This window comes from Dipodomys ordii, unplaced genomic scaffold (assembly GCF_000151885.1).
Source record: "Dipodomys ordii isolate 6190 unplaced genomic scaffold, Dord_2.0 Scaffold49, whole genome shotgun sequence".
NCBI classification, from domain to species: domain Eukaryota; kingdom Metazoa; phylum Chordata; class Mammalia; order Rodentia; family Heteromyidae; genus Dipodomys; species Dipodomys ordii.
This window is the reverse complement of record NW_012267265.1, coordinates 13,957,093-13,980,781: the sequence shown is the minus strand read 5'-3', so window position 1 is coordinate 13,980,781 and position 23,689 is coordinate 13,957,093. Positions and strand designations below refer to the sequence as shown.

The following is a 23,689-nucleotide window of genomic DNA, read 5'->3' as shown; positions in this document are numbered from 1 at the left end:
TATATATATATATATATGTGTGTGTGTGTGTGTGTGTGTGTGTATAAAATAGTATATATGATCAAATCTGTGTAATTAGCATAGTTATTGCTTGGAACATTCATCATGTCTTTTTTTATTGTGAAAAAACTGTACAGAGGGGTTACAATTACATGGGCAAGATAATGAGTACATTTCTTATCAAGTATTATAGCCTCCTCCTTTGTTTCCCCTTCCCATCCCTTCCCATCCTCCCCCCACCCCCCATTCATCATTTCTTTATGGAGAAACATCTGTTGGCATCTTTTCCATATCTTCTGTTGACATGCTGTGTTTTGACTGGAGTAGCAACTGAATTTAATTCAGAATATTTAAGGAAACTAAAATAAGGATAGCTTGATAGGAAATGTACTCATTATCTTGCCCATGTAATTGTAACCCCTCTGTACAAAAAAATATAAAAAAGAAAAAATTAAAATAAGGATAATTAAAAAACTCAAAACATCTATAAAACAATTATGAGTGAAAAGAGTCCTAGAATTGTAAGTTGTAAGATATCAGTAAAATAAGAAAGATATATTCCGGAAGTGGTACTGCTGTGGCTCAAGCGGCAGAGCGCTCGTCTTGAGCTGAAGAGCTGAGGGATTAGCGCCCAAGCCCACAGTTCAAGCCCATGATTGACCAAAAAAAAAAAAAAAAAATCCAAAAACAATGGAATTCTCAGTTGGAGTTATAACCAAAGTTATTCTTTAATTAAAAAAAATTACTTTTGAGCCAGGTGTCAGTGGTTCATGCCTGTAATCCTAGCTACTAAGGAGGCTGAGATCTGAGGATTATGGTTCAAAGCCAGCCCGAGCAGGAAAAGTCTGTGAGATTCTTATCTCCAATAAACCACTCAGAAAACCAGAAGTGGCTCTGTAGCTCAAGTGGTAGAGTGCTAGTCTTGAGCTGAAGAGCTGAGGGACAGCGCCCAGACCCAGAGTTCAAGCCCTACGACAGACAAAAATATAAATAAATACTTTTTTGGGAGGTAGAAGGAATGGCACCTTCTACATATGATGGCCTAGATTCAGCATGTTGAATTTTCCAGGTAAAGCAATATTTCTCTTAAACGATATAAAATATGGCTAGATGATTTGATTGTCAGTAAATTTTCTTTTATACTCTAATGTCCATAGATCAAAAGCACAGTATACATATGGTTATGCCAGATCAATGTAAACTTGGCTTTTTAAGCCAAATTACTACAACTAATTTATAGCCATTTTTTGGTACTATTTTCCTCTTCACTCTGGAAATTTCAAGACAATTTGTAAATGTTTTATGAGATGCATTAGCTTTTAGAGACTTTTATAAACCAAGAAACTGAAAACCAGGGAATTCATTAAAAAAAAAAAAAGGAGAGCAAGAGATGTCTGGCATGTTCGCAGAACTGCTTCACTTAAAGAGATATGTTCAATTACTAGTATCCAGGGCAATTCCAAAACACCACTAAATCTTATTCCAGAATTACATGGGTCTAAAAAAAGTCCTTTTTTTGTTAAAGCATTTTGAATTTAAAGTAACTTGATTTGAGCAACTTACTTCACTTGATGAGCTTGTGATGTTTCTAGTTCAAAGACTTAGAAAATATCCAATTAAAATTTTTATGCTTGATTGGATGGCCACCCTCGGTGGAATAAAGACTTTGAAACCAACACAGGGAATAACATATTGGAGGAAAAGGTGTTTTGGCAGAGCAGGACAAAAGAAAACCTGTATAATCTATCATTTTTTATGGCTTGTGAAATACATGGCATGCTTTATGTAGTTTAGAGTTTTGGAAAGATTGCCTGCAACCCTCTAAAAATTCAACTTAGTACCTGACTAGATAAAAATATGGCTTAAAGGTACCAGGAAGCTGAATATGGATGTATTTAAAGACATTGGTGTTTTCTAAGCTAATGATGGTGATTTCAGAGATGCAAACCTGTAATCTCTTTCAAAACTTAGCTTTCATGTAAGACAGAAACATAGATAGCTTTTCCTTTTAGTGGCTCTCTTTTCTATGCTTTTTTCTGTATTGGCTTTGATATAGAAGTTACATAGTGTTTGATTTTGTAGTCACTTTTTAAGATTATAGTCTTTATGCTTTCATTTGCATGACTGTTAAGGATGACAAAAACCCAGGATGAATGGCGTACCTTGTAGGATGAAATAAATCACTGAGATTTCTGTGCAATATGACTTGTTATGTGTTACCTGTATTTTTATCTTAGACCTATAAGAAAATAGAGCTAATATAAATTTAGAAATAATAAATTTAGTGTTATAGGTCTATTTATAAGCTGGAGATTTTCTGGCCACTCATTAACCGAGGATCTTAAAAACAATTTATTAAAAAGCTACTTCAATTAATGCATAGATTTTGTTTTTGTGCTGCTCAGATTAAGTAAGAGAATATTGGAAAGTCTTAAAAGTTCAGCTCTGTGATGATGTTTCTGTATAGATTCATTCTAAGTTCTGGTTTGCTTGAGGTGCAAAATAGACTTTTTACTTTATGATGAATTGGCTTAACTTGAATGTAAATAGCTGGGTAATTAATTTTAAATATAATCCAAACATTAACCAGATTAAATAAGGTTATTAGTTACCATTTTCTAAGTAGTTCTGATGTAAAAGGACCTGTGATTTCATTACATAGTGACCTTCAGTCATGCTCTACAGGAGGAACATTACCTTATTGGTTCTATTTTAGTTCATTGTGTTAAGTAAGCAATTCCTTAAATGTTACTACTTTGTTTTCTGCACAAGGATTACCTAAGGCTGAAAGTATGATGAGCAGAAGTTACCGTTTTTAGCAGATCCACTTTTCTTTGGGGTTCAAACCAGTTCCAACATGGAAGGTGCCATTAAACTTTTCATTAGTTCATTTTCCTTAAAATGGAATTCTAAGTTTGTTATATATCACTAAAACATTGCAAGAAAGACCAAACTAGCTATAGAATGCAACTTATTTAATTCACTTTATTTTATTGTGTTGTGTCCCATCAAATTGTGCTACCATGTTGGGGACTGAATTTGGGTACTTGAGCTTACAAGACAAGTGGTTTTCCACTAAGCGAAACCCACTGCTTAGAAATTCATCTTTAAATAGATGAAAACCAAGATCTTTAAGCTGTAAAACTATTAAGCTTGTTGCCAATTAATTCATTTATAATTTTACAGATGAGGAAACAAATAATAAATGGAAAATGAAGTTTTAAACATAATGTTCCTTATTGTACATATAAAGACAGAGCCTTCAAATTCCAAATTCTTAAATGCAGCATTTGACAAAGTCTAATTTCCTGTTTTAATAACACAATGAAATATTTTAGAGCTAAGTCAGTTGTTGTCCATAAATGATTTTTTATTCTCTTAATCTTGTACTCTATCCTAAGGAAAGTTTTTTAAAAAATTAATTGCTATTTATTATCCTGGGCATTTTTCTCTATCTTAATGATGTGAAGTTAGCTAGAATTTCCTATCTTATAGTTCTTTTACCCTTAAACAAGTTGGGAATATATAGACTGAAAAGTGTGGAATTCAATGTGCTTGTTTAGTAGGTTTCATCATTGTGGTATTAAACTCTTGAAGAGCAACTTTAATATTAAATGCCATGGGTTCAAGAGTGTGTTTTTAGTGTCTAGAACAGAGCTTGGTGCATTGACCTTGCTGTATTATAAGACCAAACTAAATGTTGGTTTAATGAAAACAGCCTGAAACAAAAGGAAAATTTATTTACTGTCATGTAAATTTCTGTTCAGGTTAACAAGATAGGTTACCTCTCTGGTGACTTAGGAAATCAGATTTCTACCATTTGTGACTTGGGGATTTCAGCTCTTGCAATCTTCGGACGTGCTCAGTAAGACACCAGAATGTGAAACTGCCAGCAGTTAGCTGGAACCTGGCTTTTCTGCATGGAGATCATGGGTCAGAACTGGTCACATGACCCTAGTCTAAGTGAAAAAGAGCCTGGAAAATACCTAGTCTAAGTGAAAAAGAGCCTGGAAAATATTATGTGGATTATGTGCATATTCAGGGAGCACTGTCTTTGCAGCAAATGGAAACAGAAAGGAAAAAAAAAAACAAACATGAAAAAAATCCAGCCAGAGTTTGATGTTCTGAATTCAAGCCCTATTACTGGCTTGAAAAAGTCAGTAAACAAAACAAAAGAAGCAAAACAAAAACAGAACATGAAAGAGAAAAAGAGAAGGGAGGAGGATATACAGGGTGGGGAAATGTGCTCTTGGTAAAAGAAAATCAAATCCTAAATATTAAGAAATTATCTCCAACCCAGCGAGGTGGCTCACGCGTAATCCTAGCTACTCAGGAGTCTGAGTTCTGATGATCGCAGTTCAAAGCCATCCCGGGCAGAAAAGACTGACAGAGGGCTGGGAAGGTGGCTCAGTGGTAGAGTGTTGCCTTGCATGCATGAGGCCCTGGGTTCAATTCCTCAGCACCACATAAACAGAAAAAGCCAGAAGTGGTGCTGTGGCTCAAGTGGTAGAGCGCTCGCCTTGAGCTGAAGAGCTAAGGGACAGCGCCCACGCCTAGAGTTGAGGTCCATGATTGGCAAAAAAAAAAAAAAAAAGACTGACAGACTCTTATCTCCAATAAACCACTCAGAAAACCGGAAATGGCGCTGTGGCTCCAGTGGTAGAGTGCTAGCATTGAGCTGAATTGCTGAGGGACAGTGCCTAGGCCCAGAGTTCAAGCCCCATGACCTTCACCACAAAAAAAAAAAAAAGAATTATCTCCAATCTCTCCTTTTAAAACTCACATGTATTTGACTCAGATTTAAAATGGATTGAGCCCATAGTGTTTTGCCACAACATATAGAATGGTGTGTTGTTGATGTTGGCCTCACATAACAAACTTGGAGTGCATCATGAAGCAAGTCAATTTGTTGGATATGAATTGTAGAATATATAGTTGAACATCATTTGTGTCAATGGTTAGAACCATGGCTTTGGAAATACCAAAAGAATACAGCAGCAGACTTACTGACTAATCCTGTGGAGGTATGTTTTGTACCTAATCCATTTTAGATTTTCCATTGAGACAGATCAATTCTCTATTCAAAAGACCCTTAATTATGGGTATCATGCAGTAAACACTCTATAAATATCCTACTAATGAAGGGAATCAGGCATTTTAAATTTTCTTTCCATTACTTATGTAAGATTGTCTACTTCTACCTGCAGCTGCTTAATGTGCATTTCCAAAGAAACTCTAAGCTAAGACAACTGACAGAGAAGCCTGGCTGGATTTATTCATTTCTCTTGGTTTTCTAATCTCTATTGTTGTAGTTTATTTCATCATTGGAAAATCAATAAATTATTTTAGATGAACTAGTGCATAGTTTAGTAAAAAAACAAATCACAATTTAGAATTGAACAAAATTTAATTTGTATTAATTGGTAATACAAATTTGTAATTTGAAAACTCAGAGTGAATTCATGGATAACAATGTAAATCTTATCAGTTCTAAGTGTAAACTTCAAGTGCTTAGTAGAGCACAGAGTGCACCTATAGTAGGTAAGCACTAATACTGGCCCAACTTTGCTTCTTCCCCTTCTCACTAAGAGTAAATACCAGATTAAATCATATGAAACATACTTCTGGGTCTTCTATTAAAAAAATATTGTACTGCCAGACACCAGTGGCTCATGACTGTAATACTAGCTAATAGGAAGACAAGATCTAAGGATCATAGTTCAAGACCAGCTTAGGCAGAAAAGCTAAAAGTCTTATCTCCAATTAACCACCAAAAAGTAGGACAATTTCCATTTCCTGTGTTCAGTTCTAGTACCAGTACCAAAGGGTGATATTGACAAGGATTCACTGTTCTTATAAACTGATTTGTTGAACCTCTTTGTACCACTACTTGAAAATCATATATGTGTGTGTGTATATATATACATATTACATATATTTATTATTACATATATTACATACATATATACATGTTACATATATTTATTTACCAGCATATATTTTAAGCTATTGAATGTATTTCCCCAAAGGTAAGAGCTACAGAATTATCATCTTTCCTATGAATTTTTATAATTTATGAAATGAATGAGTTAAAATTTGCCACAGACTATTGTGTTTGCCATTATTTTTTCCCTTTGACTTCCTAGAGCATATTAAGTTTTGTGTTCAAGGCAGTAGATGTTCATAACTTGTCTTGTGGTAAAACTGTCATCTTTCAGTCTTTTTTATTTAACATTCTTTGTTAAAACTGGATTTAATGGCTTTATGATTCTTATATCTTTTACAATGAGCTGTACAAATCCTTTATGGTACCATACAGGATATAAATAATAAATGAATGAGATTACAAGATGGCTTGCTCAAGGTTATATAGCTATTAAGGGAAGAACTGATCTAGGCTTGGTTATAATTTTTGGCTATCTCATTCACAAGCAACTAAGAATGTTTAACCTCTGGAAGTTCTTTAATTTTAGTTTCTTGCTCAGAAGCTGACTAGCAATATCATAAGACAGTCATCCCTAAATGAATATGAGGAGGATCATAGGTTATTATGTCTGAAAAGATACAATCAAGAGTTTTGATATTGCATGATAAGATTAGTAACATGTGGCACCTTTCTATGTAAGTTCTCTCAGCAGTAGGTGAGCAGATGAATTGATGGTGGTGCTGATGAGTAGTTATTGCTATATGCCTTTTCTTTCACATCTGTACAAAATGTAGCCTTTTTCAAGGAAAAGATTACATTCAGATAACCTTTCTGACTATGAATGCCAATAGTAGTAAAGTCTTACTGGAGTTTAGCTTTAAGGTTGTTTTTGTTTTATTTTCTGTTTGGTCAGGCAGAGAAATGGAGAAAATGTGTTTGCTTTGAATTGTTGCAAAGAAAATTGGATTATGTAGCTAGAAATAATGAAGTCATTTAAATATCCCTTATATTAAATGGAAGAATTAATTTAAAAATAATTTAAATTAATCATATAAACTGTTCCAAACCTATAGTCATTTTAACCCACATAATTTCCAGAAGTTACCACTATGATAGTTTATAATTTTTAAAATAGAATATACCTTTCAAGTAGCTAACTCTTAATTAGTATATTCTAATTTTTTCTACAGCCATTGTTTCCATTTTTAAGTATCTGTGAATTTCATATCTTCGTCCCAAGGGCTTAGTGTAAATTCAACATAAATAAGTAATGGAATGCTTCTTTTCATGAACTGAGAAAACTGGTCAGGTGAATTGCATCTGTAAATAGGAAAGCATGTCTGGGGACTGTGGCAGCTGAGCTTGCTAAGGAAGTGGGAACACTGATGAAAGCCACGCATTGCTTTTTACTTCCACAACCTTTGTGAACTGCTTCTAGGGTTTGCTTCTTTCATTAGTACTCTCTGACTGGTGACAACTCCTATCCAATGTTCTCTGAAAAGATGACTCTCAAAATGAAGCACTTGCCAGAGATACAAATTCTTGGTCCTAGATGCCATACTGCTCAGAAGCTTTGCATGAAGGCTCAGAAATCTGTGGCGAAAGTCCCCAGGTAGTGTTAAGCTATGTTAAAACTTGAGAATCTCAAGCCAAAGCATCAAGTAGCCCACACCTATCACCCTAGCTTCTTAACAGGCTGAGATTAGAGGATCACAGTTGGAAGACAAATCCAAGAGACTCTTATTTCCAATTAAACAGCAAAAAGCCAGAAGGGAAGGGAAGGCTCAAGTTATAGAGAGCCAACCTTGAGTGAACAAGCTAAGTGGGCGCATAAGACCCTGAATTCAAGCCCCTGTACTGTCACAAAACCAAACCAAACCCAAAACCAAATAAAAAGATAAAAACACATTCAGAAACTGTGTGTCTTATCCCAACTGCTGGCCTTTATGCTTCCCAGAACGGCTTTGTTTTTGTTATTTTCTTCTTGGGTTCAAGTCACCCCCGTTATTTTGCCTATGACCTGTACTCAAGAAATACCAACGTATAATTTGAGAGAAATTATTTTTAGCATTGGCAGTTTTATTCTCTATTGTGCTTAAGGGGATATTTTCTTTGGCAATTTTCACAGAAAAAAAAAGTTTATATTTGAACTTTATAGTCATGACAAGGAAGATTGCATGGAAGCCAAGTAATAAAATATTCTATATTAAGTCTGTTCTCAACTTTTCAAAGCTCAAATTTAGGTTTGTGAGCTTGGGGCACAGATGGGATGTGGAGGAAGTTCTTGAACATATCACACTTGCCATCAAGTTCTTGGTTATGCTATGAATCCAAGAACATTTCCAACCCTACTACCTCCATGTCTTATTGCTTAAATAACTAAAATAAACCACCAATGATGTGAGATACATTCAAGAATGTACTTTCTAATTTCTAGATTTCATGCAAAGTTTAGTGAAAATTTATGCATAAGGAAAGTACTTGCGCTTGTGTGTATGTGTAGGTGTGACTCTGTGTGTCCATGTCTATGGATTTACATGTGGAGTCACAAACTGTGTAATGATGTTTTTATTCTCATTGTGAAAAGTTATATGCTCTGGGATAGCAATAAGTGATCATCAAGTAAATAAATTTGTGAATATTTGTCAGGAAATGTTATTTATGTGGCTTTTTATTGGTTCTTTTAAAAAAATTTTGTTCATCATAAGGCTTTAACTGAGGGCCTGGGTCTGTTCTTGAGCTCTTTTGTTCAAGGCTAGTACTCTATTATCACTTTGAGCCTTAGCTCCACTTTGAGTTTTCGTGTGGTTAATTGGAGATAAGAGTCTTACAGGGAGTTTTTTGCTCAGGCTGGCTTCAAACTGCTATCCTCAGATTTCAGCCTCCTGAATACCTAGGATTAGGTGTGAGCCACTGGCACCTGTCTATTGTTTCAGTTTTTGAATGAAAGTTTTCTTAATTGGTAGATATGCTTTATAATACCTCATAGTTCTGGGGTTGAACCCAAGTGTTCATTATTGAACTATAATCCCAACCCTGCACTTGTTTTAATTGAGATACCAAGCTATCACCAAGTGCATATATATATATATATATATATATATATATATATATATATATCATCTCTATTATATGGAAAATTTAGTTTTAGGAATATATCAGAAAAAGTAAAAAACTACTAAGTATTTCTTAGGAATGTGAACAATTGCTGAAATGAAATGATTTACTTTATCATTCATCATTCACAGCTAACTGTTGATCTGTCAAAACACAAAACCTTTGTTGTTTATTGAATCTGGGGCAGTTGAAAAACTTGAATCTGAGGTGTATGGTTGAACTAATGGTTCTCTGGACTCTGGTTTGCACGTGCATGCTGATGTGTGGGCTCCTCCTTACTATACCTTGTTTGTGATTCATATGACATCCTGGAATTTAGCAGTTCATAGAGCCACTGGGAATGCAGGTGAAAAACATTACTGCTGCTGCATAGTCAATATTTCATTCTTCAATATCTCAGGCAAGCCTGAGCCACCATTAGGCGATTAGTCTTTAGGCTTTCCCTTCCACTTCAGTGTGTTGCTCCCAGTGTGTATTTGAATACTCAAAGGGCTAATAAACCAGATTGTGGGTACCACTCCCAGAGTTCCTAACTTGGTAGATGTGAGACAGGGGTGAGTATCTGCACATCTAACAAGTTTCCAAGGGTGCAAACTGGTGTTCCAGGGCACACTCTTTGAGAATGGTTGCTCTATATAGTCTTTTCTCAGAGTCTGATCCTCTAATCAGAATCACTCTTGGACTATGATCTTTGGGTCCCCAGGATCTATGATGATGCTTGAATATGAATCTTCAAGTGTTGTGTCCAGGATCTGTCATTTTGTTTAGCTTGTCAGACAGTTCATATGTACACTCACATCTGAGAATCAGTGAGAAAGGAAGTCTCGAAATATTCTTAGTTGGACAAAACACAAATCAAATCTCCCCTTAAATATGATCACTTTTCTACCAGTGACTTGGCATGTGTCAGTTGCTTTTTACATAGGATGTACTTTAATGAATCAGTGATAATAAATGCAGGCAATATAGGCTACTTCCAGTTTATCTCCAATACTTTTCTTTTTCTCTTTATTTATTTTTGCTTTTTATTTTTAGGGTTTTTTTGTACTGCTATTGGGGCTTGAACTCAGTGCCTGGGCACTATAACTTAGTTTTGTTGCTCAAGGCTGGCACTCTTCCATTTGAGCCATAATTTCACTTCCAGCTTTTTGGTGATTAATTGGAGATAAGAGTCTCACAGACTTTCCTATATGGGATGGTTTTGAGGCATAATCCTCAGATTTCAGCTTCTTGAGTAGATAGGGTTGCAGGTTTGAGCCACTGGTGTCTGACTAGCACCTGTTCTTTAAAATATATCATCTGTCCTTTAACTATTTGCTTATTTTACTGTCTTCAGTCTAGACAGGGACTCTAGCTTGCTTTTGTTGTATCTACAGCATCAAACCATACACACACACATGCGCACACACATACACACACATATATGTACACACATATATATACACATACATAATTCACACACATATGTACACACACACATATATATATATATACACATACATAATTTCAATGTTTGTTGGATTAAACAGTTGTAAATGTTAGAGTGTCTCAGATTCTGAAAAGGAAGTGGCACGAATCTTTAAACTTTCCTTTGAATATGTATTGAAGTGTTCGAAAAGGAACACCAGCAAGTTGGTTCAAGTGTGATGTAGACTGAGGGTAACTAGAACATTACAATCACATCCAAAAGGGGATGGTGGTGCTAAGATACATTTTTAAATCAGTTTATTTGGAACATAAGGCTCATTGCATGTCATTAACACATATATGCAGTACATTTGGGAAAGCTACTCCTCAACAGCGAAGAGGACAAAGTGGAGAAAGGGAAAGGTTTCTATGTTGGATGAGGCTAATGTGTGCTAAGGACATTAGGTGGTCTGAATTTTAAAGTAAATAAACAAAGGTCAGAACCTAACGCCCGTCATTGCAACTTTGAAATAACTCTACCATTTCGTTTTTGGCAGATTAAAACATTTATACTATAACTCCAACTTTCTTTTTTTTTATTGTGAGAATACCGTACAGAGGAGTTACAATTACATGGGCAAAATAGCAAGTACATTTCTTATCAAGCATTGTTGCCTCCTCTTTGTTTTCCCTTCCCATCCCTTCCCATACTCCTCCCTCCCTCCCTCCCCCCTCCCCCAGCCACCAAGTTTCTTTTTCTTTTTTCTCCTCTACTTTCTTTTCATTTATTTATTTAGTAGTGGTCTTGGGGCTTGAACTCAGGTCCTGGAGCTGTTCCTGAGCTTTATACTCAAGGCTGTCACCTTACCACTTGAGCCACAGCTCCACTTCTGTTTTTTTTTTTTTGGTGGTTAATTGGAAATAGGAGCCTCATGTCTGGACTTTCCTATTTGGGTTGGTTTTGAACCATGATTCTCAGAACTTAGATTCTTGAGTAGCTTGGATTATAGGATGTGAGCCACCAATTCCTAACTCTTTCTATTTTCTTATTGTGAGCTTTTACAGGAAGCAAAAAAGCAAGATTTTAAGCATGCTGGTCTACTCATGCCAACAATTATAGAGTAGAAATGGAACAAAGTGTGGAGAGCAATTCCTGATATTGAGGTTGAAATCAATGACTGTTTAAATCAGTCTTGTTTCTAAATTCTAAACTCTGTTATTATCTGCTTAAATAGCAATGCAATGCTCTGGTTGTTTTTAACTGACTTGCTTAATTTCCTGTTCTATGTCCTATAGACTGCCTTCCAGATTTTAGGTCTTCTCTAATTCCATTTGCAAACTAGCTGAATTTTCTACTTTGTTGTCTGGACAACAGAGATCCTTAATTTATTGTTTGTTTATTGTTTGAAGCTTGTTTGTGTTTGTACTGAAGCTCACACCATAACTGACCACATCATAGGCTGGCACTTGTCATGTACATTCTACTCTCAAATCAACCTCACTTTTGAGAGAATCTCAAGGCTCTTGTAGTGGATTTTCATATTTTACCACCATTGCTCCAATGGTTCCTATTTTTATTTGTGTAATAAAATAAAATAGAAGAGCATACTTGGATAAAAAAAATAGTCATGGATAATGTCAATGATAGATGAACTTTTCTTAAAGATTAACAGAAAATGCAACCAGTGAGATATTTAAAAGAAAAAGTGTCATGTGGTATTTTAGAAGAACAGGAATTTGAACTAAAAGTTCCAAAGCTTACTGAAGGATAATGACATTTTTTGGTACAAATGAGAAAAAAAATGAAGTCAATACTGTTAAGTTCAAATTATGAGGATTAAACTAATTGAAGCTACACGTTAGTTTGTGTTCTCTGGTTTCTGAGAAAGGCTCTAGATACAATCTTTTGTTCTTTCTCATATGATTGGTGACCACCTTCTTATTTACTTGAATCCTTCAAGGTCAAGTATAGTCCTTGAAACCAGTATATGTGGAATATGTGTTTGTTTCACATACAAATAAATGGCTTTAATGAGACACTTCAGAAAAGATGGTGTATATCAAATATAATTTTAAGTAATTTTAATACTGGAAAAAAATCTTTGCGTTTTAAGCTTTTTCTTTTCTCCACGTAAACTTGCATAAGTCAATCTGACCTAGATGATAGATGGTTCAACATTAAAAAATAATAGTTAAGACAACAGACTTCTCTGCATCTTTTATCACTCCTGTAGTTTACCTGTCTCATGTTTTATTGTTCTTTTAAACAGGGATTCCATAAACAAGTGGATGTGTCATATATTGCCAAACATTACAACATGAGCAAAAGCAAAGTGGACAACCAGTTCTACAGTGTGGAAGTTGGAGACTCAACCTTCACAGTTCTCAAGCGTTACCAGAACCTGAAGCCAATTGGCTCTGGGGCTCAGGGAATAGTTTGGTAAGTGAAGGGGGCTCAGTTATACATTTAAAGAAAATATGCCAAGTGTATCTGCTAGACACAAATCCACACGCAAAAAGAAAATCTTAAATCAAGAAACCCAAATAAAACAAATAAGAAGGAAAGTGTATTGCACTAATAGAAATAACATTAGGAGCATTATTTGTTATCTCTTTCTTATTTCATAACAATATGTACAATTTGGCTTCTGACAGAGTTCAGGGTCTTTGTTTTTAGTTACAAGAAATAAAAGTCCAACCATAAAAAAAATCAAAAGAACTAGAAGTTGTCAGTTGTTAATATATTTAGAAGTTTTTATTTGTATGTTTTACAGCAAGCAAGAAAGAGATGTTTAAAATTGCAACAAATAAATGCCCCCACACTGTCCAGAGGGAAAAGCCAAATGTCAGATAACCTTGTAACTTTTAGAGTTCAGTTGTTAAAATTAACTGATGCAATTACAAGTAGTGTTTAAAAATATTTGCCTAAAGTTTCCAAATGGAAAAATTCTAGATTCCCTATTAATAATCTTTTACCATATTTTTGAGGGCTAATTGAAATAATGACAAATCTAGATCTGATTCAGACACTGCAAAACTATTGCAAAGTAATAGCATAATACTAATTGACATGTGTAACATGTGTAACTGAATGCATTTAATATGAACTTGCTGCTTAATGATTTTTTATCTTTTTGATGGCTTATAGTGATAAGTAAAATTTTAAATCATATACTGTTTCTACATCCTTAAATATATAATGTATTTAAATTTAGATATATATATTTATTTGTAATGGATATTTATTAATGCAATGTATTTGATAACATAGTTGCTACACTAATTCGTAGGTCTATTAAAAACATGAAATTTTTTTACAGAGTGAGATGAAGACAAAAAACCATGTAAAAATTTTGAAACTCCTTTTTCTATTCATTTAAAACTATTCAGTATTTTAAACTTTATTTTTATTATCTTTAATTGTACAAAGGGGTAAGCAATCAACATGTCACGTTATGAAAGTGCAATGCATCTTGATTGATGCGCTTTGATTGATGTCATCTCTTTCATCATTCTCCCCCATCCCTCCCAACCCAATGAAGTGTTATTTTATGGTGGCAATGAATAGTTCCATTTTTTCTAAAATCTTCATTTTGTGCTTTGCAAAACTATTTGAAAGTTTGGTTTAATTTTGTCAACCGGCTTAAGTTCAGTGTTATTGTTTGGCTGACATGAATGAAGGCAAGTACTGCCAATGTACGTTTGAAATTATGATTGTGTAATCTTGTTTACCAAATATAACAAGGCTTTTGTTGGAATTCACCTAGTAAATATCCATCTTCCTGTTGTCAAATAGTGGTTGTACAATGTGGAAGATGAAATATTTTAATGATTTTAACAATGGACCAAATCTTTTATTAAAATGATATTGAAATAGATAAGCAAGAAATGAATTTTTTAATATTTATTTATATATTTAATATCTAGCTACTTATTTATTTTGATAGCTCAAGCATGCTCAAAATATTTTCCTGGAATGGTAAGAAGAAACATCACAAAAGATGCTCAAATCCCTATTCTTCAGTATATTTGAATGTTTTTTTAATATTGAAAAAGGAACTTTAGAAATATGATTAATATTATGACACATATAGGCCCCAGTGACTCACATTTATAATCTTAGCTATTAGAGAAGCTGGAGTGAGACCTGAAGAACCACAGTTTGAAGCTAGCCTGATCAGAAAAGTCTGCAAGACCCCATTACCAATTAACCATTAAAAAATCAGGGGAGGACTCTCCCTCCAGTGGTGGAATGCCAGCCTAGTAAATTCAAGGCCCTGAATTCAAACTCCAGGAGCAACAACAACAAAAAGAATTAAGAGAAAAATGAGACTAAGGTCCTTATAATAGAGTCTCCTGGAATACCCAGGTGGGACCAATGACATAAATCCTGAAGAGTGGGAAAGAATGCTAGAAGGTGGGCTACAGAAAAGAAAAGGGGTTGAAATATGAGAGATTCACCTTGTTGCTGCCTTGGGCAACAGAAGCATAGGGACATAAAACAAGGAATGTGGCTGACTTATTGGAACCATAAGTAACTGTGAACTGATGGTCACCAAGGAAGTAGAGGAATTGCAATTTGCTAACAACACGAGTGAAAGAAAACATTCTCCTTTAGCACTTCCATAAAGGAATTTAGCTTTCTAATATCTTGATTTTAGCCCAGTGAAAACAATGGAGGGCTTCTGATCTACAGAAATGTAAGAGTCCATATTTGTGTTGCTTAAGCAGGTGAAGTGATGATTTGTTATGGTAATAAACATGGTGTACTAAAGATTGTAACGTAAGATAGCTGCTGTTGTTGTAAGGTGAGAATTCAGAGAAGCCACATTTTGAGAAGTTGAATTTTGGAGTCTTTATTAGAGCACTAGCAGTCTGCAGGCAGTCAATTGTGACAAAGGGCTGCAGGCAACAAATACACTTAATACTGTTAGGAAATAGGCCAGAGAGGAAAGAACAAAAATAATATCAACAAACCAATTCAGTTCCAATGGAGAGCTGAAGTGGGATATTATGGTGGCCAGTGGACAGCCAGGAGACAGGAGACAGAGCAGGAAAGAGGAGACACAAGGCATGGCCTGATGACATCTGTACTGTTCTGTTTTAAATAGGGTCAAGCCAGGGGTCAGGGTCACAGGAAACTCCCTTCCCAGGCACTGGACTAACAGGTTCAGTAACCTATCAGCCAAGTGACTGCCCCTGTCTATAGGGATCCCGATATGCCCATCACCTGAGGGAGGTGGGCTTCACCTTCCCCCACCATGAAGACAAGATGCTAGACCTTAACTGGATATACTCCGGTCCAGCGGAACTTTTCCATCTAGGAAAGATAGGCCTCAACTTTCCATATAAGGTATGCTTAGAGGCTACTCAGAGGCTGGTGATTCAAGAGATTTAGGCGATTAATCAATGCAGAATCAGAACAGCTTTTCTAAGGCTGTGATATCTGCATTTCTCTGAAGCAGAGCCCTCCTGGGTCACCTTGAACTAGGCGTCTACATTCAATGTGGCCTCTGTGAAGCATCTAGGCTTTTCAGCACTGCCGGGAGAATTCCCTGCGCCCAGCAAGAGGCAACAAGATGGCTTTAAGAAATTACTTACACTCAGCCTCCTTACTTCACTGTAAACCTAAATTTAAAAAGAAAGGGAGAAAACAAATTCTTAGCTCCTTTTCTTTGATGGGAAATTATGGAATATAATTTTTTAAGTGAAAAAAGTTGCTTTATTGGTTATTCATAAACTATATTAAAAATGTAATACAAAGATAATCTTCTGCAGAACGCAAGTGTCATCAGATTTGTACTTTAACATTAACTAAGCCATTTTTTTAAATTGTGAAAATACCATACAGAGGGGTTATAATTACATGGCCAGGATAATGAGTAATTTCTTATCAAGCATTGTTGCCTCCTTTGTTTCCCCTTTCCATCTCTTCCCATCTCCCCCCTTCCCCATGCCCCCTATAATTTAATAAGATAATTATAGAAGGGTTGATAGTAGGGTTTCACTGTACTTGTAATAAAGCCATCACCATTTAAAATAAGGACTTCAAGTGAAAAAAAAAAAACCTTATGGATCTTTTGATGACTCAAAAATAGATCCAGACAGGCACTGGTGGCTCATGCCTATAATCCTAGCTCCTCTGGAAGCTGAGATATGAGGATCATGGTTCATAGTTAGCCTTGCCATAAAAGTCTAGGAGACTCTTATCTTCAATAAACTACCAAAAAATCTGAAAATGGAGATGTGGCTCAAGTGGTAGAGTGCTAACTTTGACAAAAAATACTCAGGTACAAGGTGTAGGCTGAGTTCAAGCCCCATGACCAGAAAATAAAAAAGATCCAAAGTAACATTTCACTGAAGGCATTAATAGATTGCCTCAGAAAGATTTGACAATTTTTACATAGAATGTTGTGCTTTATTTTATAGGCATCTTTGACCTTTTTATGGAAAGAATCCTTGGTCTTAAACATACTAACTGAAATAGAGGTTAAAAATTAAAAGATCCCTAAGTAAGATTTTTAAGCCCATTTAATACAAATGTATCAACAAATTTGTCAGAAAGGAAATAAAAACCCAACCAAATTCCAAAATGTTAGCCTTGGAGTTTGATTTATTCATCCTTTTGCTTCTACTCAAAGAACATAGTCATATTTAAGCTAACAAATGAGAAAATGATGGAAGCAGATTGAGGCCTTTACAGTTAGCATTAGTCTTTCTATACAGACATGGTGATTAGAGCATAAACCTGAATATAAATTTAGTGTCCCTTAACTTATAACTTGAATCTAAAATGTACTACTTCTCATGTAGATCTGTTCTTGCATTGACTTGTCTTTTCTACTATCCTGCACTTAATTTGCTTTCTATTTTCTTTTGTCAACAGTGAGTTTATTTACCCCTTTCATGCCAAACATATGTCCACGTGACATGATCCTAAAATTCACAGACCTTTCCTATGTCCATGATATTGCTCAGACTAGAAGAGTTTCATGAATGTGTAATGGGAAAATCTGAGACCAGTTTCAACAGTAGGACAGGAGCCAGGTGAACAAATCATTTTAGAATATTTTTCCAGTTGAGTAGAGGGTGTTAGTAATATTTTTTCTTTTCTTTAATAAGTTTTTTATTGTAAAAATACTGTACAGAGGGGTTACAGTTACATGAGCAAGGTAATGAGTTGCCTCCTCCTTTGTTTTCCCCTACCATCTCGTCCCTCCCACCTCCACAAGTACAGGTACCCCAACTTCCCCCCCTCCTCCCCCTGCCCAAATTGTAAAGTTCGTTTTGCAACATAGTGTCTTCTACATCTCATTGTTAAAAATGGGTCAACCTGTATCCCTATTTAAACATTTTGTTTTTTCCCTTCCCCTCCCCAAATTATACCAGCATCAAATACTGTGAAAACAGGGGTTATACCATGGGGAAGGAACATACAAAGCAACAACAAAAAAAATCAAATGGTACCTTATAAATACATTAGAAACAATAGCAAAAAAGGAAAAAAAAAACACTTGTATCCCTGTCTTGGGGTTCATTTCGCTTAACATCATCTTATCTGGTCATATGCATAGCTTTTGACCTTTTCTACTTGTCCCAGACACATACTAGTTATTGCAAATAAGGGAAACCATGGGACCTATGTTTCTTTGGGCCTGGCTTACTTCACTTAATATAATTTTTTCCAAATCTTTCCATTTCCTAACAAATGGGGCAATGTTATTCTTTCTGATGGAGGCACAGAATTCCATTGTAAATATATATATTCCTCATTTTCTTAATCCATTCAGCTACTGAGGGGCATCTGGGTTGGTTCTTAGCTGTGTAAATAATGCTGCAATAAACATAGTTGTGCTGGTAGCTTTAGTATGGTCTCATCTGTGATCATTTGGATAAATCCCCAAAAGTGGGATTGCTGGGTCATAGTGGAGCTCTATGTGGATTCTTTTGAGGAACCTCCAAACTGCTTTCCAAAGTGGTTGAACAAGTTTATACTCCCACCAGCAATGCAGTAGGGTTCCCTTTTGGCCACATCCCCTCCAGCATCTGTTATCATTAGAGTTCTTGATTATAACCATTCTAACTGGGGTAAGGTGGTATCTCAATGTTGTTTTGATTTGCATTTCTTTTATGGCTAGAGAGGTTGAGCATTTCTTCATGGGTCTATTGGCCATTCTTATTTCCTCTTCAGAGAAGTCTCTCTTTAAGTCTTTAGTCCACTTATTTACTGGGCAGTTGTTTCTTTGAGGATTTGTTGTTGGGGGATTTAATTTTTTGAGTTCCAAGTATATTTTAGATATGAGACCCTCGTCTGTTGTATGGCTAGTGAAGATCTTCTCCCAATCTGTGGGCTTTCTATTGATCTTGCTAGCTATGTCCTTTGTCATGTCTTCATTTCATGCAATCCCATTTGTCCAACCTTTCTTTTATTTGTTGTGATTCTGGGTCAATTAATGAGAAAATTTCAGCCTGTGCCTAGGAGACCTAGGGTTTCTCCTATTCCTTCCTGTAATGTTTTCAGGGTATCTGCTTTGACTTCAAGGATATTTTTTATCCATTTTGATTTTATTCTGGTGCAGGGTGATATATAAAAATCTAACTTTAGTTTTCTACAGGCATTTAACCAATTTTGCCAGAACCATTTCCTGAAGAGGCTGTCTTCCATTCTAGTTTTTTAGCTCCCTTATCAAAAGATTAGGTAGCTATAGGTCTGTGGGTTCATTTCTGGGTTTTCAGTTCTATTCCATTGGTCCTCAGGTCTGTTCTTGTGCCAATACCAAGCTATTTTGATTACTATGGCTTTGTAGTAGAGTTTGAATTTGGTATTGATATTCTTCCAGCACTATTCTTTCTGTTAAGGATCATTTTTGCTATTCAGGGTCTTTTATTGTTCCATATGAATATTTGGATTGCTTCTTTTATTTCATTGAAGAATGAGGTATTACATTGAATTTGTTCATAGCCTTTGGAAGTATTGCCATTTTCACGATGTTGATCCTTCCGATCCAGGAACACGGGAGGATTTTCCACTTCCTAAGTTCTGCTTTGATTTCCTTTTTCAGGCTTTTAAGTTTCCATTGTAGAGGTCCTTCACTTCTTTAGTTAATTCCTAGGTATTTTATTTTTTTGTGGGGCTAATACAAAGGGAATTGCTTTCCTGATTTCAGCCGCACTCTTCTCATTGTTGGCATACAGAAAAGCCATGGATTTTTTGAGGGTTAATTTTATACCCTACTACTTTGCCAAAGTTTTGAATCAGCTTGAGTAATTTGGGAGTGGAGTCTGTGGGATTCTTTAAATACTAGATGATGTCATCTGCAAAGAGGGAGTTTCACTTCATTTTTCCCTATTTGGATCCCTTTTATGTTTGCATCTTGTCTTACTGCTGTAGCTAGGCATTCTAATACTAAATTGAAGAGAAATGGAGAGAGTGGACATTCTTGTCTTGTTCCTGAGTTAAGAGGAAATGGCTTTAGTTTTTCACCATTAAGTATAATGCTGGCTGAAGGTTTGTCATATACAGTCTTTATTGTATTGAGGAATGTTCCATGGATTCCTAATTTTTCATCATAAAGCAATGTTGGATCTTGTCAAATACTTTTTCTGTATCTATTGAGATAACCATGTGGTTCTTATCCTTGCTCTTGTTGATGTGATGAATTATATTGATTTGTGTATATTGAACCAGCTTTGCATCCCTGTAATGAATCCTGTTTGATCGTGGTGTAGGATAATTTTTGGATGAATTGTTGAAGTCGATTGGCCAAAATTTGTTGAGAAGTTTTGCATCGATGTTCATCAAAGAAATGGGTCTATAGTTCTCTTTCTTTGATGAGTCCCTGCCTGGTTTTGGGATGAAGATTATGATGGCTTTATAGAAAGAGTTTGGTAGTGAACTTTCTCTTTCAGTTTCATTGAAGAGTTGGAGGAGTATTGGTGTGACTTCTGCTTTGAAGGCCTTGTAGAATTCTGCTGTAAATCCATCTGGTCCTGGGCTTTCCTTAGATGGGAGGTCGCTTATTGCTGTTTCTATTTCAATGCTTGATATGGGTCTGTTAAGTTGGTTTAACTCATCTTGGTTTAGTTTTGGCATGTTGATATTTGCTAGGAAATCGTCCATTTCTTCCAGATTCTCAAACTTATTAGCATAAAGGTTTGAGAAGTATTCCCTTATAATGTTCTGAATCTTGGTTTTTTTCTGTGGTGATGTTTCCATTCTCATTTCTGAGTTTGTTTATTTGGGTGTGTTCTCTTCTTTTTCTGATAAGATTTGCTAAGGGTCTGTTAATTTTTTCGAAGAACCAACTCTTCATTTTGTTGATTCCTTCTATCCTTTTTGGGGGATTCTATTTAATTCTGATTTAATCTAATTCAATTTTTTTTGGGGTCCGGTTGTGGAGCCTGAACTCTGGGCCTGGGCACTGTCCCTCAGCTCTTCAGCTCAAGGTTAGTGCTCTACCACTTGAGCCACAGCGCCATTTCTGGCTTTTTTTTCCTGCTTATGTGATGCTGAGGAATCGAACCCAGAGCCTCAAGCATGCAAGGCAAGCGCTCTACCACTGAGCCACCTTCCCAGCCCCCAATTCTGATTTAATTTTAATTATTTCTTTCAATCTATTGGATTGGGATTTAGCTTGCTGCTGTTTTTCAAGTAGGTTTGGATGTCTCATTAAATTGTGGGTTTCAGATAGATCCAATCTGTTGATGTAGGAACTCAGAGCTATAAACTTTCCTCTGAGTACTGCCTTTGCTGTGTCCCAGAGCTGGTAATTTGTGTGTTCATTTTTGTTGAATATCATGAACATTTGAATTTCATTTCTAATCTCTTCCATGACCCACTGGTCATTCAATAGGGTGTTGTTTAGCCTCCATGTATTACAGGACTTTCTTTGGTGGCTTTTGGTATTGAGTTCTAATTTTATTCTCTTGTGGTCTGAGAGAATGCAGGGTGTAACGTCAATGTTTCTGAATTTGGACAAGTTTGCTTTGTGACCTAAAATCTGGTCTATTTTGGAAAATGTTCCATGTGCTGCTGAGAAAAATGTGTATTCTGATGCTGCTGGGTGAAATATTCGGTAGATGTCTGTTAAATCTAGTTGATCTTGTTTAGATCTGCAGTTTCTCTGTTGAGTTTTTGCTGAGTTGTTCTATCTAGTGGGCATAGTGATGTGTTAATGTCCCCAACAATTAATGTCTTTGGATCTATGTGAGATTTGAGGGAAAGTAGTGTTTCTTGGATAAATTTGGGTGCTCTGTTATTTAGTGAACAGATATTTAGAATTGTAATATCCTCTTGGATAGATCCCTTAATTAGTATGTAGTGACCTTTTTTTAAATTTCTTCTCACTAATTTCAATTTGATGTCGACTTTATCTGATATTAGGATTGTAATTCCTGCTTGTTTATGGGGGCCTTTTGCTTGGTAGATTTTATTCCAGCCTTTCATTTTCAGAGTATGTTTGTTTTTATGGGCAAGGTGTGATTCTTGAAGGCAGCAGATAGAGGATCTTGCTTTTTAATACAACTAGATAATCTATTTTGCTTAATTGGAAAGTTAAGTCCATTAATGTTGAGAGTTTGGACTGAGAGGTGTTTGGTAGTTCCTGCCATGCTAATCTGCCTGCCATGTGACAACTGATTTGTTCTTATGGTTCTTGGATTTTCAGTTTTGTTGTGGTTTCTTGGCCTTTATTGTGGTCTTGTTTGTTTTCTATTTGTAGGACATCTTTAAGCATCTGGTTTTTAAGGGCTGGTTTGGTGGAGATATATTGTGTTAGTTTTTCTTTGCTATGGAAGGTTTTTATTTGCCCTTCCATTTTGAATGAGAGTTTAGCTGGGTACAATATTCTTGGTCGATAATTGTTTGTTTTTAGGGCATGGCATACATCATTCCAGACTCTTCTTGCTTTAATTGTCTCTGTTGAGAATTCTGAGGTTATTCTAGTTGGTTTGCCTTTATAGGTGATTATTCTTTTCTCCTTGACAGCATCAAGGATTCTTTCCTTGGTCTGAATTGTTCCTGTGTGAATTACAATGTGATGATGGGATGTCCTGCTCTGGTCTGGTCTTTTAGTGTGCTAAAAGCTTTTTGTATCTTGGGGCTGGGAAGGTGGCTCAGTGGTAGAACACCTGCCTTGCATGCATGAGGCCCTGGGTTCGATTCCTCAGCAACCCATAAGCAAAAAGAAAAAACCTGGGAGTGGCACTGTGGCTCAAGTGGTAGAGCACTAGCCTTGAGCTGAAGAGTTGAGGGACAGCGCCCAGGCCCAGAGTTCAGGCCCCATGACCGGACCAAAAAATAAATAAATAAATAAATAAAAGCTTTTTGTATGTGAATAGGCCTATCTTTTTGCATGTTTGGGAAGTTCTCTATTAGGATCCTGTTAAATAAATTTCCTAGACCATTAACTTCTGTCTCTAGGTGCTCCTCTATACCCATTATCCTCAGATTAGGCCTTCTAATGATGTCTTCCAAATGTTGAATAGATATATCATATTTCTTGGGTTTGTCTTGGGTAGCTGTATGTTCTTTCTCTGTAATTTCTAGGCTGTCTTCAATCCCAGAGATTTGATCTTCGGCATGGTCTAACCTACTATCAAGACTTTTTACTTTGTTTTTTATTTCCTTTCCTTCTAATTGGTCAGCTTTGATGGCTTCAAATTCTTTGTTGGAGCTTTGTTTTAGATCTTGTATGAACTTCTTTCTTTATTTGGTCTTCAGTGTTTATTCTCAAATCACTTAGTTGATTGGTTATGGTTTCCTTGGTCTCCCATTCCTTCTGATGGGCTCCATTCAGCATTCCCTTTGTGGTCTCCCTGGATTATTTCAGCTGTCTGTTTATGGATTCCATGAATGCCTCTATTGATCTTTGTCTATTCTCATCCCACTCGTGCAATTCCTATAGTACTCTGATTCATTTCCTCGTGCTCATGCAATTCCTGTATTTGTCTTTTACTGTTCTCAGCTTGCTCGTGTAATTCCTGTATTAATCTTTGATTAGCTCCCTCAAGTTCATGAGATTCCTGTATTAATGTTTGGTTAGCCTCATCATGCTTGCAAAGTTCCTGTATTAATGTTTGGTTAGCCTCATCTCTCTTCCAATCACTCTCACACTGAGTCCTTTTCAATCGTTTCATTCACCATGTTTACCAGTAGTGTTTGTAGAGCTTTTTGTGAACTCTCCTCTCAGTTATTCATTAACTGTTCTGTCACCTGATTATCATGAGTGTGAGTTGAGA

The 23,689-nt window shown here is 35.9% G+C and overlaps 1 protein-coding gene across 4 annotated transcripts in view; it reads left to right on the top strand.

Moving 5' to 3' along the window:
• The window catches only part of Mapk10 (mitogen-activated protein kinase 10), a 313,485-nt gene that overhangs the window by 155,675 nt on the left and 134,121 nt on the right, over window positions 1-23,689 (top strand). For all 4 annotated transcript variants that reach the window (XM_013020133.1, XM_013020136.1, XM_013020135.1 and 1 more), the window contains one exon: window positions 12,721-12,890. In XM_013020133.1, the coding sequence (XP_012875587.1) occupies window positions 12,721-12,890 (170 nt within the window). The remainder of the gene's footprint in view (window positions 1-12,720; window positions 12,891-23,689) is intronic.